General features: G+C 37.4%; 1 protein-coding gene across 7 annotated transcripts in view; it reads left to right on the forward strand.

Moving 5' to 3' along the window:
* CDK14 (cyclin dependent kinase 14) overlaps nucleotides 1–15,709 on the forward strand; it is a 440,286-nt gene that overhangs the window by 129,677 nt on the left and 294,900 nt on the right. For all 7 annotated transcript variants that reach the window (XM_054516107.1, XM_036406938.2, XM_054516108.1 and 4 more), the window contains one exon: nucleotides 3,270–3,364. In XM_054516107.1, the coding sequence (XP_054372082.1) occupies nucleotides 3,270–3,364 (95 nt within the window). The remainder of the gene's footprint in view (nucleotides 1–3,269; nucleotides 3,365–15,709) is intronic.

A 15,709-nucleotide genomic window follows, 5' to 3' on the forward strand; every position in this document is an offset into this window, starting at 1 on the left:
GAAGTGCCTATGTAGAACTGTGCACACACAGGTGACAGAAAAAGCACCTGGCCATTCAAACCCATATAATACTTTGTCCAAAGTGTTTTAAAAATGAATTTTAACATTCCTTCCTGCTGTTCCTCCTCAGAACTCTTTGGAGAAATTAATTAAAAGTGCTGTCATCTGTTTATCTTACATTTCATACCAAGGGTAAAAAAAGAATGCCAGTACTTTTGAAGCACTATTGTATAATTTTGTTATTAAAAATTCATGTTAAGAGTACAGTGAGTACTAGTACATTGGTTCCACTTTTGTGAGTTGTTGCAATGTTTTTTCAACAATATTTTAGTCCTTGTATCTTAGAAGAAAACAACTCTGTGTGAAGACCATGGGTAATAATCACTGGGTGGAGATGGCCTTCTCTGACAGAATTATTTTGTTCTAGAAGTAACACCAGGCACAGCAGTACCTGACTTCTTACTGAGCTCCAGTAGCAGCTGCATTGGCAGCTTCAAAGGTAAAGTCAGCCTTGTCTCAAGTGATGCTGACAGATTCTCTGGACTCCTTTTTATTCTTTTGGATGTGGATTTCTGGGTTTTGTCTTTGAATTAGTGAAGTTCATCCAAAGTTCTATCCCCTTCCTGTAAAAACTTGCCCAAAAGAGGAGGTGTAGAGGTCAAAACAGCTGAAAAGCTGTTTTTCTGGAAAAAACCTCCATATTATGGTTCATATTTCATTTTGTTTTTAAAGTAGTCTGTGGAAGAAGAAACAGCTTACCTGTTTCATACAACTTTTTTTTCCTCTCTTTAATTTCCTCTCCGTTCCCTTTTTTTTCTCTTTTTAATTTCCCTCCCACCCTCTTTTTAAAGAAAAAAAGCAGTGTTTTCACAAGACAGGCAATCTTCTTAATGGTAAGTCCTGATAGAAGAACATGTAGGGTAATTCTTACTTTCACCAGTTATATTTGTTTTCTCACAATATCAATTCATAGTGTAATTGGTTATTTCTGCAGTGTAAAATTCATGCAATTAAGATGATTTTGCTCTCTGTGCTATATTACCTACTGTATTTCACTTGGACTAATGGAGAAGACAGAAATTTCACCCTGCAGGTGAAATTTGTAATATATGGCAGATGCTGATTACTGAGGCTGTAAAAGGGGAGAACTGGATATTAGAGAAGATAAATAAGAGTGGGGGAGGGGACTGAAGGGAAAAGACAGTATTCACAAAGACCTTGAGGTAAGCTGCTTTCAATGTACTGTTTAAGCTTTAATGACCCTTATAGAGATTCTAGCAACAAAGTAATGGCCAACTAGAGGAATTAAAGGCCTCAGGTGATGATCTGAACAGCAAAAGCTGACAGAGGCCATAAATACTATTAGAGTTTGACACAGGCTCTGCTAGGAGGAAGTTTTTTTTCACAGTGTCTGTGAATGTGTGGTTGTTCAATAAAGTTTGAGGAAAGAGCTGGTGAAAACCTCAGTTACTTCGGGTGAAATCTTCTTATGGTTTCTCCAGGTTACAAGTTCTTGTTTCTCTTAGAAGGTACCTTTCAGAAGAGTTGTTCTTTCTTTTTTGTGTATCCACACCTTTTTCCAGTAGCAATTTCTCATCATTGTCTTTAAAAAAACCCCAACATATCCAACTCTCTCTGAGCTTTAGTTCCAAGTTGTCCAAGTTCTAAGATGAACATCCCTTGGAAATTGCTCACAGCTCTTCTTTCTGAAAAAGGCCTCTATTTAATTTGTGGGATATTAACAGTTTCTAGACGTGCACTGATCAAATGTCTAAAATTCTTATTTGTAATTACAGTAGCTGTTTTACAGCTCAGTGGCAACAAGATCAGAGCACAGGAAAGACTCCTCTGTGCTGGGCTCTCTAAATAGCATGAGCTTTGGAGTGCAGGCTAAAGCAAACTCTTTTGAAATTTTTCTTCTCACCTCTTCATTCAGGCTGTAGGGTTGCCTCATTCTTGGTCATAGAGCTTCCTTGCAGGTTTACAGTCCTGTCTTCATCATGTCTGTGATGATACTCACTTTGAAGCAGCTTTGTGGTATTTTCCCCTTTGCTGTCTGCCTTCTGCGTAGGATGAATCCCAGAGTTTGATGCTAAGGATGCTTGTGGAGGAACACTGATGCAGCCAGATGCCATGTTGCTTTTGTGTTGCTTCTAGAGTGATTAACTTGTCAGATTGATCTCCTAAAGACCAGAATGAGAGATGATATGTACTTATCTTAATTCAAAGCCAGATGCCCCTGGAGTTACCTCAGCTTGATAGAAAACCCTGAATAGGACAGCAAGGGGTAACAGTGCTGTGGAAGCACTGGAGTTTCCTTTCAGCAGAGTAAAGGATTGAGACACACATTTGGCCTTTCATTTTTTTTCTTTGACAAAAGTAGAAGGGTGAGAGAAGAAAGTTCCACATTATTCAGTTTAGAAATGTGCCACTCATTTGCATGTCTTTGTATCTATTATTTACTTGCTAGGGTGACTGATAGTCCTGCTCAGATGTATGCATGAGATGACAAGGCACTGACAACAGAACGACGTTGGTAACAACACATGGCTTGTCAGCATATATTGCTAAAATATGCCACATCTTGTGGAACATTAAATATGTAATATGGAATGAACATTAAATATGTATTAGGTTGTAAAAAAAAATTAGTGAAGGAGATTACCTGAAAGTTCACTAGATAAGTCTTTGTCTTTTCTGAAAACATGAGCTAGTACCTTTAAAAAATATAGTGAGAAAATACAATATATTTATTCTCAAGGGCTAATACAAATGATTCATTATATCTCTGTTATATTTGAGAGAAAGGAGTATTATTGCTTAAAACTCTTTTCTTAGGATAGACACTGCACTTAATTTAGACCGCAACTCTGTTGTGTTGGATATGAAAGATTATGCTTTGAAAAGACATGCTGGAATTGTCTGAGAGGAAAGAAAACCTTTGAGTGTAGGAGTGCTCTTGGTGTCTGGTTGCTCTGACATGAGTGATTCACTTAGAGGAGGTTGTATAAAGGAAGAATCTCTTGCTCCAGCTCATTTTGGCCTCAGAGTGAGGCTGAGTTTGACCAGCAAGGTGGAGAAAATAGCATTGAATGGGAAGGTGTGATCTTCAAAAACTGGATGTGTGAAACTCGTGAACATAGAAGATACTAAAGTACAGCTACTGGTTGTCAGGTTATGAAGCTCATTTAAGTCACTAAAAAAGGAGGGCAAATCAATATAAAATACCTGGATACTCTTTAAGATAACATTTATGTTTTGCTTTTCAGCTTCTCTTTTGAAAGGATTGAAACATGCAAACATTGTGCTGCTTCATGACATCATTCACACCAAGGAGACCTTGACACTTGTGTTTGAATATGTGGTGAGTAAAGTGACTGTATGTTCTAGATATGGTCCAGAGTGTATTGAATTTTATGGAAGCGCTCTCTTTACCATCAGTGATCTATGAATTAGGCCAAAATAGCCCTTTATTCAGGAGAGTGATGGCTGTAAGAGATTTTGCTTTGTAGTGGAGTAGGCTAAAAGCTGGGTTTAATCAGATTCAGAGATGAAGGAGTGGCTGCTAGGCTATGAAGGACCTTAGAATGTTGAGTTGACTTTTCAAACATACTCTGCTTCCTAGTTATAATTTGTTTATTGGAGCTTTTTCTTTATTGATGTGATCAGGTAACTTTAAATAGGTGAGAATAATGTAGGGAAAAAACAGGACTGAAATGCTTAACAGGTAGCTCCTTGATGAAAAGCTTATCTCAAATTTAAATTGCCTTTTTTTTTGTGATTGGCTTTTGCAGAGTGTCTTTTTATAAGTGATATCAGTAAAAAAAGTCTGATGCATGCAATTTGGAATTTGGGATTTTTTTAGTTTTTCCATGACTAATGCTTAACCTATTAATTAAAACTTCAATTTACATATTAGAGAGTGTAAGGATCTAATTGTGTCAAAAGTATTACTTTCCAAAGTACTGGCCTTGGCCTCCTAATTAATCTTTTTAGTTTTTCTAAGACAAACATATGGCATTTATGTAGAACTACTTCAGCATTTAGCTGTGGAATTATGCAATGTACTATCATAATTAACCTCCCAGTTTTCACAGATGGGTCCAAGAACATGTAATGTAAAAGGAACAAATGACTTTAGACACCGTTAGATTTTCAGTATAATATCAGTTATTGTATTATAGTCTGTAAGACACTGTCTATAAAGTACAGTGATTGCTAGCATTACTCTAAATACAACTCTGCTTAAGACAGATGAAATTATTTTGTGTGTTTCTTGGGGGCAGGCCTTAATTTTTACATGACAATGCACACAGCATCACAGGACCCTGTCTGGAGAAGCCATTCACCTTGTGTATTTACATAAATGTGCTGCACTCTGAGGGTGAGGGCATTCAGCTGCAGCAGCCTGCTGAGCATTTGATACAGTATGTATTATTTACCTCAGATATTGGAACAGTAATAAAAATTTAATTCCTTTTTTTTAAATTCAGTAATTTTCCTGCTCCTGACTTACACACTGAATTAACATAGGAAAAGCCTTGATACTTAATTTTATGTAATGGTCAGTGTACACTTATTTGCATATCTTTACATGAATACATTTTGCTATCCCATTTATCAGCAGCTGTATTTAGCTGTGTTCTTCAGAACTGGTTGAGAAATTAGATGTATAGAATAGGTTTCTCCCTAAAATAGGTTTCTCCCTAAAGTAGATTTGCCTATTACACTAATTTCAAATTGATGGATTTTACATTTTGCTTATTACACTGATGCAAGTTTCTGGATTTTATATCCAGTAAGGTTGTTTGGACAGGTTGTTTAAGAAAGATTGTTTAAGACTCTGACTCCCAGCCATGTACAGACACAGATTAAGCTTCATGCAGTGGCACATTCTTCTGGATTCACTAAGCTGTTTTTCAGCAAGGAACCAGTGCTGCTGTTGCACCTTTTGGTTCCAATGGTGTTTGGTAGCTATTGAGACTGTTTGAGAATCTCATTTAGTAATGGTTTCTAGCAACTGATCCAAGTATATTTTAGTGTTTAGGCTGGTAGGCAGTCTCTCAAGATGCTACTGGGGAAGAAAGGAAGGATACTTTAGTCTCTCCAAACATCATAAAGACTGTATAATAATGACATTGTAACATGCTCCTCTGCCTTGAGATGACAGAATTTCTTTTAAAAAGTCTGTTTTCATTGTTCGGTAATGTAAAGTTATAGTCTGATCAAGCAGTATCTGATAATGCTTGAGAATGGCCACATAACCTGAAATGAATTCTTCTGAGTGTGCATGATACAGGTTTTAATTGCATGATTGCAAGGATCTCATTTGTTCCTTTGGTTATAAATCTTCCATTCAGTGCATGGTGTGAATGTGCAGAGGCAAAAATTACATTTGCCCATTTAAAAGTACAAATTTTGGCTGGTTGAGTATGCAATCTAGCTGTGTAATTGGTGTTACTGAGCTCTGTATCTGTAATGTCTGGTTTGTTGTTATTTCAACACCTGTACATGGTTTAGCTCAATCATATGAGTAATTTGCACTGAAAGAAGTCAAAATATTCATGTGATTAAAATTACATGGTGGTGTACATTTTTGAATGACTGAATCCTAACCTAAAAGGGATTGAATTTGATTTATTTCATAAAGGGATATCATGGAACTGATACTATTGCCATTGATTACTACTGACCTTTTCGAACATAATAAAAGACATCTGAGTGAGTTGTCTTGACTAAATTAGGAATGAACAGGTAGTGATCCGAGAGTTCTCAGAAAATGGAAACTTTGGGTTGCTAGGTTGGAGATGATTCCTTAGGGAAAATAATACTGGTGAAATGTCTGAGGTTAACAGAAGTGTTTGGTTTCAGCATTGACTCCAAAAGAGTAGAATGAAATTTTATTTCATGTGGCAGCACCTTAAATTGCAAAATGCATTATGGTAACAAGTTAAATGCTGAAAGCAGAATAGCCTCTGGAAGGGAACATGGCAGTCATTAAAATCTCTGGGTCCCTGAAATTAGTTTTCTTTTAAATATGTATGTCTGTCAGGTGAAGACATGACAGAATTTTTTTAACTTTAACCTTGGTGGTCTGCAAAGCCAAGAAAAGTCAGTCTTTAAAAATTCTGAATTTCTCCCAATCTTCAACTATCAGACATTCTCCATATCAACAGTTTGGTGGTGGATGTGGAGCTGTACATTTATGTGGGAGAAAGGGAGCTTTCTCGTTTTAAATGAAAGAACTTAGTAGAAAATAATTTAGACTACAGTACCTTGTTACTAAGGCATATGTTAACTCTTACATCAGCATAATGCAAAGTGTGCTTAGAGCTCAGTTTTATCACTGGATGGCTGAGAGGCATTACTTCCTGGGGAGTTTTGAGAATTAACTGCTTGGAATTTCCTCTACAAAACCTGAATGGCTGATAGTCTTTCATGTATAAATGGTAAAGAAAATTATTTCTGTATAGTTAACTGGGATGTGCTAAGCAAGACCTGAAAAAGAGATGTTGACGTGCTTTGCATCTGCTGTCTGAGACTGAAGTGACTTCCCAAAGTAAAAGGTCAGTTCAGCTTCACAGGTTCAGTGGACGTGTGTGACTGCTCACAAAGGTTTTGTTCCCTTCCTCACCAGGCTCTGGGTAGGTGTTAGTTCAGGTGATCTTATGGGGATGGTGGCTTTAGTGCCAGTGTCACTGGTGTGGCCAGCTTTGCCCAAGGAGGTGGTGGATTTTATAGGTGAGATCTCTGAAGGTGGCTTCACATCTGTTTGCTCTAAAATGATCCTTAGCTGCTGCCGTTTGCTGCTTCACTTGTTTATTTAGAAGGAAGATGACTGAATTTAGAAACCTATAATTGCTAAAAGGTAATCCTAAGCAAAACGTATTCGCTACAGGCTTGGTAGAATGATAATGAGGTTTTTAGTATTATGCATAATTATGTAAGTATATTATTATCAATAAATGAACCAGCAGCTCGTCCTATTCCTAGCATGTACAAGTGAGCTTGTATAGCAATACTTTATATCATGCTTTCAATATTTATGAACTAAGTTTGCAACAAGAACACATACTTATAATTGGGAGGATGAGTAATGAGTAATATTATGTCTGCCTCAACAGTGAAAAAGCTCCAGAGTAATCTAATAATGTAATTTAAACCCAAGCATTTTCATTTGCATTGCCTATTTTAATATTTGTGTATGTTTTTGCTTCTAAAAATTCCTTTCCATTAAAGAAGAACATTTAATTTTCATTGCTTCATTACAGCAGCTAAAATAGGTTGTTATACAAAGAGTTTACTTAATAAAGTTAATTAGTTACATTTCCCTCCCATTTCGTGTAACAAAAGAATAGGTGTGAGTTTCTCATTTTAAAGCTTATTGGAAATTGCCATGTATACTCTTTATCAGAATTAAGAATTACACGGCTGAGATTTTGAATTTGTCTTGGGACAAATTTGTCTTACACAATACTTAGAAAGTATAATGTAAGAAAATGGGCAAAGTTAATCACCTGCAAGGATCAAAAATTTTTCCATTGAAAAATTTCAATTTCTTATAACTTTTGATATTTTGGATTGAAGACTACTATTGTTTTTCCATTTTTGTTTATTTTATTAGGGAGCAAGTGTTGAAACCAAAGGTATGATGGCATTGATTATTTGTGAAAGCAAACCAAAAAAGCCACTTTTATTTTTAAGTGGATGAGAGAGCAGGAAAAATCAGTAATGTCCCAGAGCTGCTTTGAGCTGTTCTCGCTAGGATCCTTCAGTGATGTGTAATACCTAGGGAGAAACTGGGCACAAGAAGGAAGGAGGAGTCTTCTAACCCTTGACTTAAAGCGAATCTCATTTGGAGCCTGAGTTACATTATTTTGGTGTGAGAATGAAATGATGGGTGATTTTCTTCCCCTTTGAAATCAAGGTGCCTGTCCAGCCATGGTAAGCAAGAACTGAAAGCTAGGGAAGCTCTGCACAAAGCCAGGTGCCTGCAGTCTCCCTTGCTTGCTGTGAACGTGCTTGTCCTCCCTGGCAAGGAGCAGCCACTCAGGGCTCCAGCATGGGAGCAGCTGAACTTAGTAATTTCTGTTTACCTTGACCAGAGAAGGAGCTGCTCGCCTGTAGTTTAACCCTGCCTCGTGCCCCAGGCTTGCCATAAGTTGCATTGCTTAAATTGCAGTGAAAAAGATGACAGATCAAGGCTGAGGGTAAACAGAGAGAAAGAAATCCTGTACTATTGAGAAGAGGCAGTAAGGGAATAGTGCTCTTGGGAAAAGCCTTGTTTTTCAAGTTTTAATGAGCAGATCAGAGACAGGTGCTGCTGATGTCCAAGCATAGGCTGGAAATGCAAACAAAATAGGCTTTAGGAGGGAGGGATCGAGGTGGGATTTCAGAAGGAAAGTGTTTAGTGCTTTGCTGAGAGGTAAAGATTCTGCCAGACATGGGAATTGGTAGGAAAGAAGGAATGAAAATTTTATTTAAATTTAAATAAAAATACTCCTGCTAGCTAAGAAGTTTACACATGTCTAGCAAGGACAGATGTTACTCATGCAATATTCTTGAGCACATGGTGTAACTCTTGGGGGTAGTGCTGTGCAGGGCCAGGAGTTGGACTTGATGGTCCTTGTGGGTTTCTTCCAACTCAGCCCGTTCTGTGATTCTATGATCCTGTCTTTGCTGGATTTCAACATGTTATGCAGATTTCATAAGGACGGCACATGCTGATGATAGGTGTATTAATAAAGTTAATCAAGATTTACAATCCGACAGGCTGGAAGGCTGTATGTATCTGAATGATCATTTTTTGTACAATTTATTAACAGTTAGTAAATATTGGTTAGATTTGTGGTATGCTGTGCACCATTTAATAATTAGCATCTATTATTTATTCTTCTTTTTATTAAGTATTAACACTTGCATTCAATGTAATTATCAAAAAAACCACCCCAAACACAACAAAATCAGAGCATAAGAAACATCAAGAGTTGAGCTGACAGATGAAATACTGGAAATCCCATGAGATATTCTATTTTCTGACAGGTCCCAATTAGTTTTTTTCCTAAATTACAGATAAAAGTGCAAGTGTCATTGCAAAAAAACATATACATGTAGTAAGTTACACGTGCATAGGAGACATACCAGTGATGGCACTCTACTTGGTACAGGTAAGGCCACCATCCTAAAGGGTAAATTTGTAAACACAAGAAAGACATGAATCAGCTGGAGACCTGAGGGGGAAAAAGACAAGCGTGAGTAAACATCGAGAATAAAGCCTTCTAAGGAAAAGTCAAAGTAAGTAGGGCTCTTAAGAGTTGGGGATAAAAAAAGGATGAGACATTTACAATCTTTAAATATATCATAGAGAAAGTCAGTGACCTATTTCTATGTGAATGGTTAAGAGGATGAAAAAGAAAATCTGAAATTACAGTAAGGAAGAGAGAGATTAAACTCAAGGAATGCCCCTTTCATGCTAACAATAATAAAGCACTTCAGAAGCTACTATAGGGTGAAGGTTTGTCTAATACTTTCAGTTTTTAAAGAACAATTTCAGGCAAATAATCAACAGAATTTTATCATTGATAATAGATAGAGATACGATTTTTAAAAGTCCTTTCTATATGTATCTTTCTGCATCATAACTTTCATCAGCAAAATAATAATACCTTTAGTCTTTCAATTAAGTTAATATGCTGTTGCTTTCCTGTGTCGGGAGCAAAAGAAAAGATATATCAGTTTATTTTACTACTTTAAACAAAGTTTTAAAAATAAAGTCTTCTGGTTTTGTGCTTTTTGTTTGTTAGTGCATGTTGGTATTTTGGTTGGGTTTTTTAGTAATTAATTATTGCTATGTTATAGATTTATAAACAGCTCTATCATCAGTAGTTCTGGTGGCATCCCACGTATTCCTTATATGTTTATTTCTGTCATGAACTGGCATTTTCTAGTTCCCTCTGAGGTGACACCTGACAACATCTCAGCTTGCACTAGAGACTGTCCTTTCTAATTAAACTTTTTTCCTCAGGCTCTCTTTAATAATATGGGTTGCAACTCTTAATTCCTCTTAAAATGTGAAGCCCTTATTTATTCAGTGCAGATTGAAAAAACAAACAAACCACCAGTCCAGAACTTAGTGTTTGGAGAGTGATGATTACCATAATTCTAAATCTTAAAAATAGATTTTTTCCTTCCTGAATGAAGTATGAAGCTTTGTACTAATTTAGTCAGATGGATAAAAAATGTATCTATGCAATCTTTAAAAACAGAAACTTGGGCAAGCAGTTCAGGCAAAATACAAGTAGTAAAATCCTGAAGTCAGAATGAATAAATCAATAATTGCAGATATTTTTTATGTTTATAGTTTTATGATGTAAAAGATAATTAAGAAATATTAAATAGGAAGAACCAAGAACCAAGCTTGAATAATAAACAGAGCCAGCTCTTGAAAGTTAAAAAGCCCTATTGATTGTTTCTGTTTTACTACTTTGAATAAGGAGGATCTAATCTGTGGAAGCATAATTTTTCTTTTGTGTGCCTTGCAGTCTGAACTGAGTTTTTCCCTATAAAATTTTTATTAATCTTACAATCATGCATGGGCAGTTAGGATGAGGATACATGACAGGAAAAAAAACCACTCAGGGTGAAGAGAGGTCTATGTAGGGTGTGGAAGTTTCTAAAGGAAGGCTTTACACTGGTCATTTCCTGCCCTGAAGATGGCGTTTGTTTTGTTGCCCAACACACTCCACCATAGAAGGGCTCTTGTGCCAGATGAGATTTTGTGGATACAAGTGAATTATCCATGGCCAGTGCCATGCCAATGTTAATGTGGATACTTGACTAGTGTGGATTTATATGGATTGTCAGCCTTCCTCCCATGTATGAGTTCTGCTTGCATGGTCCTGGAGAAAGTACTCTCACCAGGAGCCTATGGGTATCTTCCATGCTCTAACCAGAAACTTTCTTGTATCTTCAAATTTTTATCATATTTATTTTTGATTGTTTGTTTGTTATATGTGCATATCGTGGTCAGTGTTGTGGAAGCTCAGTGCCATAACAAATTAGAGAAAATGCACATGCCCATCCTTGTGGGCACATGTGTTAACAGCTTGCAAAAATTTTCCCAACTCTGTTCATTTTGAGGTCTCTAAGTCCATCACAGTTTGCACAAGCTGATGATTTGGTGCTAAATTTTGATCACACTAAACAGGAATTCCTACTTATTTTTGCAATGTCATTCTTTTGTTCAGATAATCTCACTAAATTAAGTGGGTTTTGTCTCCTTAACCTGATTTACTAGGAACACAAAGCTGATAGAATTATTAAGGTGGACAGAGAATAAGGAGGAGGATAAACCGGCATCTTTAGAAAACTGTGTTTTGTTGAAGAGCTTTTAGTTCAGCAATTCTTTCCTTAGTGGTGCGCATTTCACTTGCCTGTAAGGAACCAGATTATTCTCTGTGGAATGAACAAGGGCTTTGTATCCATAAATAAATTTATCTTTTCTAGTAACAGCCAAAAATCAGACAACTGTGTATCCCTTTTCTCTCTGGGATTTTCAGATATGTTTCTATCTGTATTATGTACTCCCCCACCACCTAGTCTTCTATATAGTATTGTTCATGTATTTTGAAGTATGCTTATCTTTGTTGACAGTGTGAGAGAAATCCAAGGCACTAAAAACATCTGTTAGCAGAATTGTTTTCATTACGAGTGTCTTGTGGGGCAGATTTTTCTTCCTTGATTCGCTAATATAGATCTTTCCCCTGCTGCTCAGCCCAGCTGGTGCTGCTGCCTGCTGCTGTTCTGCTGGAAGTTGCTTAGGTATCACCCAGAGATAGCTTGGACAGTATTTTTTGTTAGCATGGGGTAACACTGTGTCACCTCATAAAGGGAAAAGATTGAATTAGAGAAAGCCAAAGAAATACATGAAAATAAAAGTCTTTGACACTTTTGAAGATACCAGTGACATGAAATAAGTTTAAACTGTGGCACAGTAATCTGCAGAGTGCTTAGGCTGGAGGATACACGCCATTTAAAAGGAATTAGCTTTTTTTATTCTCCTGTCACTTTAAATATTCCTGGTGCCCATCCTTTTATTGGTAAATTATATTATCGGTTTAAGAATTTGTTGGTGACAAAAGGGGAAGTATTTTAGTCGGGAAAGCTGCTAGGGCATAAATAATGTGTGCTGTTCTTTGAAGAGAGAGGAATGGCTCACAAGAGCCTGGCTGCCTCAGTGGAGCAGCACAATCTGTCTGCTGCACGACGGCATCGCCGGCAGCCAAATCCTCCCGGTTTTGTTTTAATGGGAGAGCTCTTACACATTGCTGGTTCTACATGATGGGAATGAGGTTAGAAGTGCTTCCTGTTCCATTCACAAGCCCCGGGCTCTCTGTGCATTTCAGCTTCAAAAATGACAGCTGAAACCAATTAGGCAGAATTATGGGATGCCTAAGTCACATGGAGATTTATCATGACTGAGGAAGAGGAGGGAAAGAGAATGTATTGCATGGGAAGTAGAAGCGACTAATTTACTTAGAAGAGAATGACAGTCATGTTATTATTATGGAGAAGGGTGGGCAAAGTAGAGTTCATTTCATGTCACCAGCCATACCTTGAAAGGAAACGTCCCAGCCTTTGTCTGAACACGTTTGTGTTTGGTAGCAAGGTCTGATTTCTGAGCAGGAATAGCTGAGCAAAACAGTTGATGTCAAAGTGAAGCACAGAGCATATCTCAGGACATTTCTAGTTTGTGGTTTACTCATCTATTCATAATTAGAATTCCTTCAAGAGGAGAAGGGAAGAATCGTCAACATTTGTCTTTTTTTCATACGCTCTCTTTTCCAGACCTAGGATGTAATGTATATAAACCTTGCTTCAGCTGTATAAACATCAGCCAGAATTCTTTTCCCTTCAGCAGATGCTTATACCCAGTATGCTCACAAACATAAACTCACATGTGTCTGCATAAACCAGAGTCTTGCTGAATAAAATGACCTTCATACAATTATACACTGCCCCAAGTCTAAATCAAAACCCCAATTAATTTCTTCATGTGAGTCTGGAAGACAATATTTCATAAGTAAATCATACTTTTTGTGGAGTTGTCAGGGTATGGGGAGAAAATGAGTGGAAAATATTACAGAGAGAGTCTGAGCAAGTGTGCATTTTCTTTTTTTCTTATTTTTTTTAATTCTTGTATGACTTGGTTGATTTTTGTTTAGACTATGAGCAGTTATGTTGGAAAAGTAACTTAAATCTCCCTGTCATGTTCAGGTACCTGTAGGAGTTGTGATACTTCTTTCTATCACCGGGAGGAAAATATTTGCGATTAATTTAAGTTTGGGTCAAAAATGTGCATTGGCTGATGTGCTTCTATATTTAGTTTGGAAACAAGACTAGTTGAACCAGTATTGCTGAGCATGGGTCTTCTATCCCCTATCCTAGGAAACACTGTGCAATCTCTGCTCTATTTAGAAATTGTTCCATCTAGCCCAGGAAGGGTCATGGGTCTCTTAATGGAGGCCTTGTTACTGGAGATGTGCACTGAGGATAGGGTTTGTGCTTTTATGTGCTGAGAGAAGATAAAAAAGGCTGGACAGGGCTTTCTCAAGGAGGTGTACCTGTGTGTGCCAGTCAAGGTGCAGCCCTGGAGCAATGATCTTCTGGCACACAGTAGTGAAATACAATTATTTGAAGGCAAAAATGCCAAAGCCTGTCTCAGATTACCTATTTTTACTTTCAGCAAAAATGGCCAAGATATCTTGCCTCTATCTAGAGTACCCTTACTTAAAGTATTCAAGCTGAACAGTATGGATTTGGAATTTAGGGGATGGGTAGCCTTTGTGGTGTGGATAGTATGGACTATTATTTTGAAAATTGCCCCAAATTTGGTCAAGTGATAAGCTTCAGAAAAATTATAAATTGTACTTAAGAGCTATGTCTTTGAAGATTCTTCCTCTCTTCTCAAATACTTTAGTCTCTCACTTCAGATATTGTAGGTATTCGTTACTGACAAAATGAAATTGTTTCTGGGGAAGCCAGTAGTGGGAGGAGAGATCGAGTTGTTCACTTAAAGCATAAGAGGGTCTGCAGAAAACCTCTTGTTTCGTTAGTGAAGTGGGAAAGTGAAGCTCTTGTAATTGGAGGACACCAAGATAAAGATGGCCTGGGCAATCTCCTTTTTTCATCCTTGTGGAAGTGCCTGTTGTGCAGCTCTGCAAAGGATTATGTGGTGAAGGCATGTGGTTGTTGTTGGATTTCTCTCATTTTTTGTGAATGTGGGAACCAGGAAATCTTCTGAGGTTCCTGCTCATTCAAGGTATCATTTCAAGACAAGTTAGGTAATACTGCTGTAGACAACTGGGCTCCACCTCTGCTGTATTGGGAATTGTCATCACCAGCTGAAATTGCTGTCATTACAGATTTTTGCTATTCAGTATGAGATTCTCAGTCCTCTTTGCAAAAGCATTACACATTTACAGCTGTAACTGAAGTCAGCATTGCAGAATATTGGAGATGAGGCTCTCAGCCAGGCATGAGAAGGACACAATGATTGGGTGGATGACTATGCTTAGTTTTATTTTTAATATGTATTTAAATATTACCAATGCATTTCATATTCTTTTTCTGGCCAGTGTGCATCAAAGTCAGTAGCAACATGTCAGCTTCCCCATCTCTGTAATGAGAGCATCCAGACAGTTCCCTCTGCAATGTCCACCAGGTGTTCTCAGCTTAGGACAAACCACATTGCCCATCAGAGACAGCAAAAAGTAAGGGGGGGTGTGTGGGGGCGAAGGATGCACCTGAAGACCAGAATATCTTTCATTACCACCACAGTCAGTCAGAACAAAATAGTGCCAAATACTCTGAAAATTCAAAACCAAAGTTCTTTGGACAGAATATCTCAGATCAGTGATTCTTAGAATTTTTTTTTGTCTTTGCTTGAAGACCCTATCTGATAAAAGGAAATAATGCCCTATGTCTCCTGCATTGCTCTGAAATTATTCTTTGTAAAACATGTCAGTAGCATAGCTATAAGCAGGGTAGGAAAACCTGTGAGATTATTTCTGTCTTCAAAGTAGTAAAAAAAACAGACTCTGCAAGCTGTTTGAGAATAGAAGAAAACCCCGTAACTGTAAAACAGCACAGCTATTTTTCAATCAAGTATCTCCTATTCTGTTCAGTGTGTATGTCTAATCCTGGGAAGGAAAAAAGGTATGAGCTTTTAGGAGATATCATAATAGACATTTAATGGAGAAACAATTAAAAGGTAGGGTAAACCCCATTAATTCTGGACTTTCCTAGCTTTTGAGTTCTTCTCTATAGAAACTTGATTTATCTATGCTTATTGTTTTTTGTGTAGCTGTTTTGAGCAGAGGAGTGCTAATTACAATATTTATATATTGTACATATAGGTGTGGGTAAGCTGGTGGAGTGTAAAGAACAGGAACTAATGGGATTTTGAACTTAAACTAAAATAATAAATGTTCTGTCAGCATGGTATTACTTTGGTGATTTGTGTGTGTTTGGGGTTGACAGTATGGCTGATAGAGCTGTTAAAAACTAGCTTGAAGCAGAATTGGTCTAGCCAGGTCCACTTGGGATCAGAATGTGTTCAATTACTTGGAAGTCTCTGTACGCCATCCCCAGTATGCTGCAGCCCTGTGAGGTGGCCTGACCCTCTGAGACAGTGCAGAATGGACTACTG

This window comes from Molothrus ater, chromosome 1 (assembly GCF_012460135.2).
Source record: "Molothrus ater isolate BHLD 08-10-18 breed brown headed cowbird chromosome 1, BPBGC_Mater_1.1, whole genome shotgun sequence".
Lineage (NCBI taxonomy): Eukaryota > Metazoa > Chordata > Aves > Passeriformes > Icteridae > Molothrus > Molothrus ater.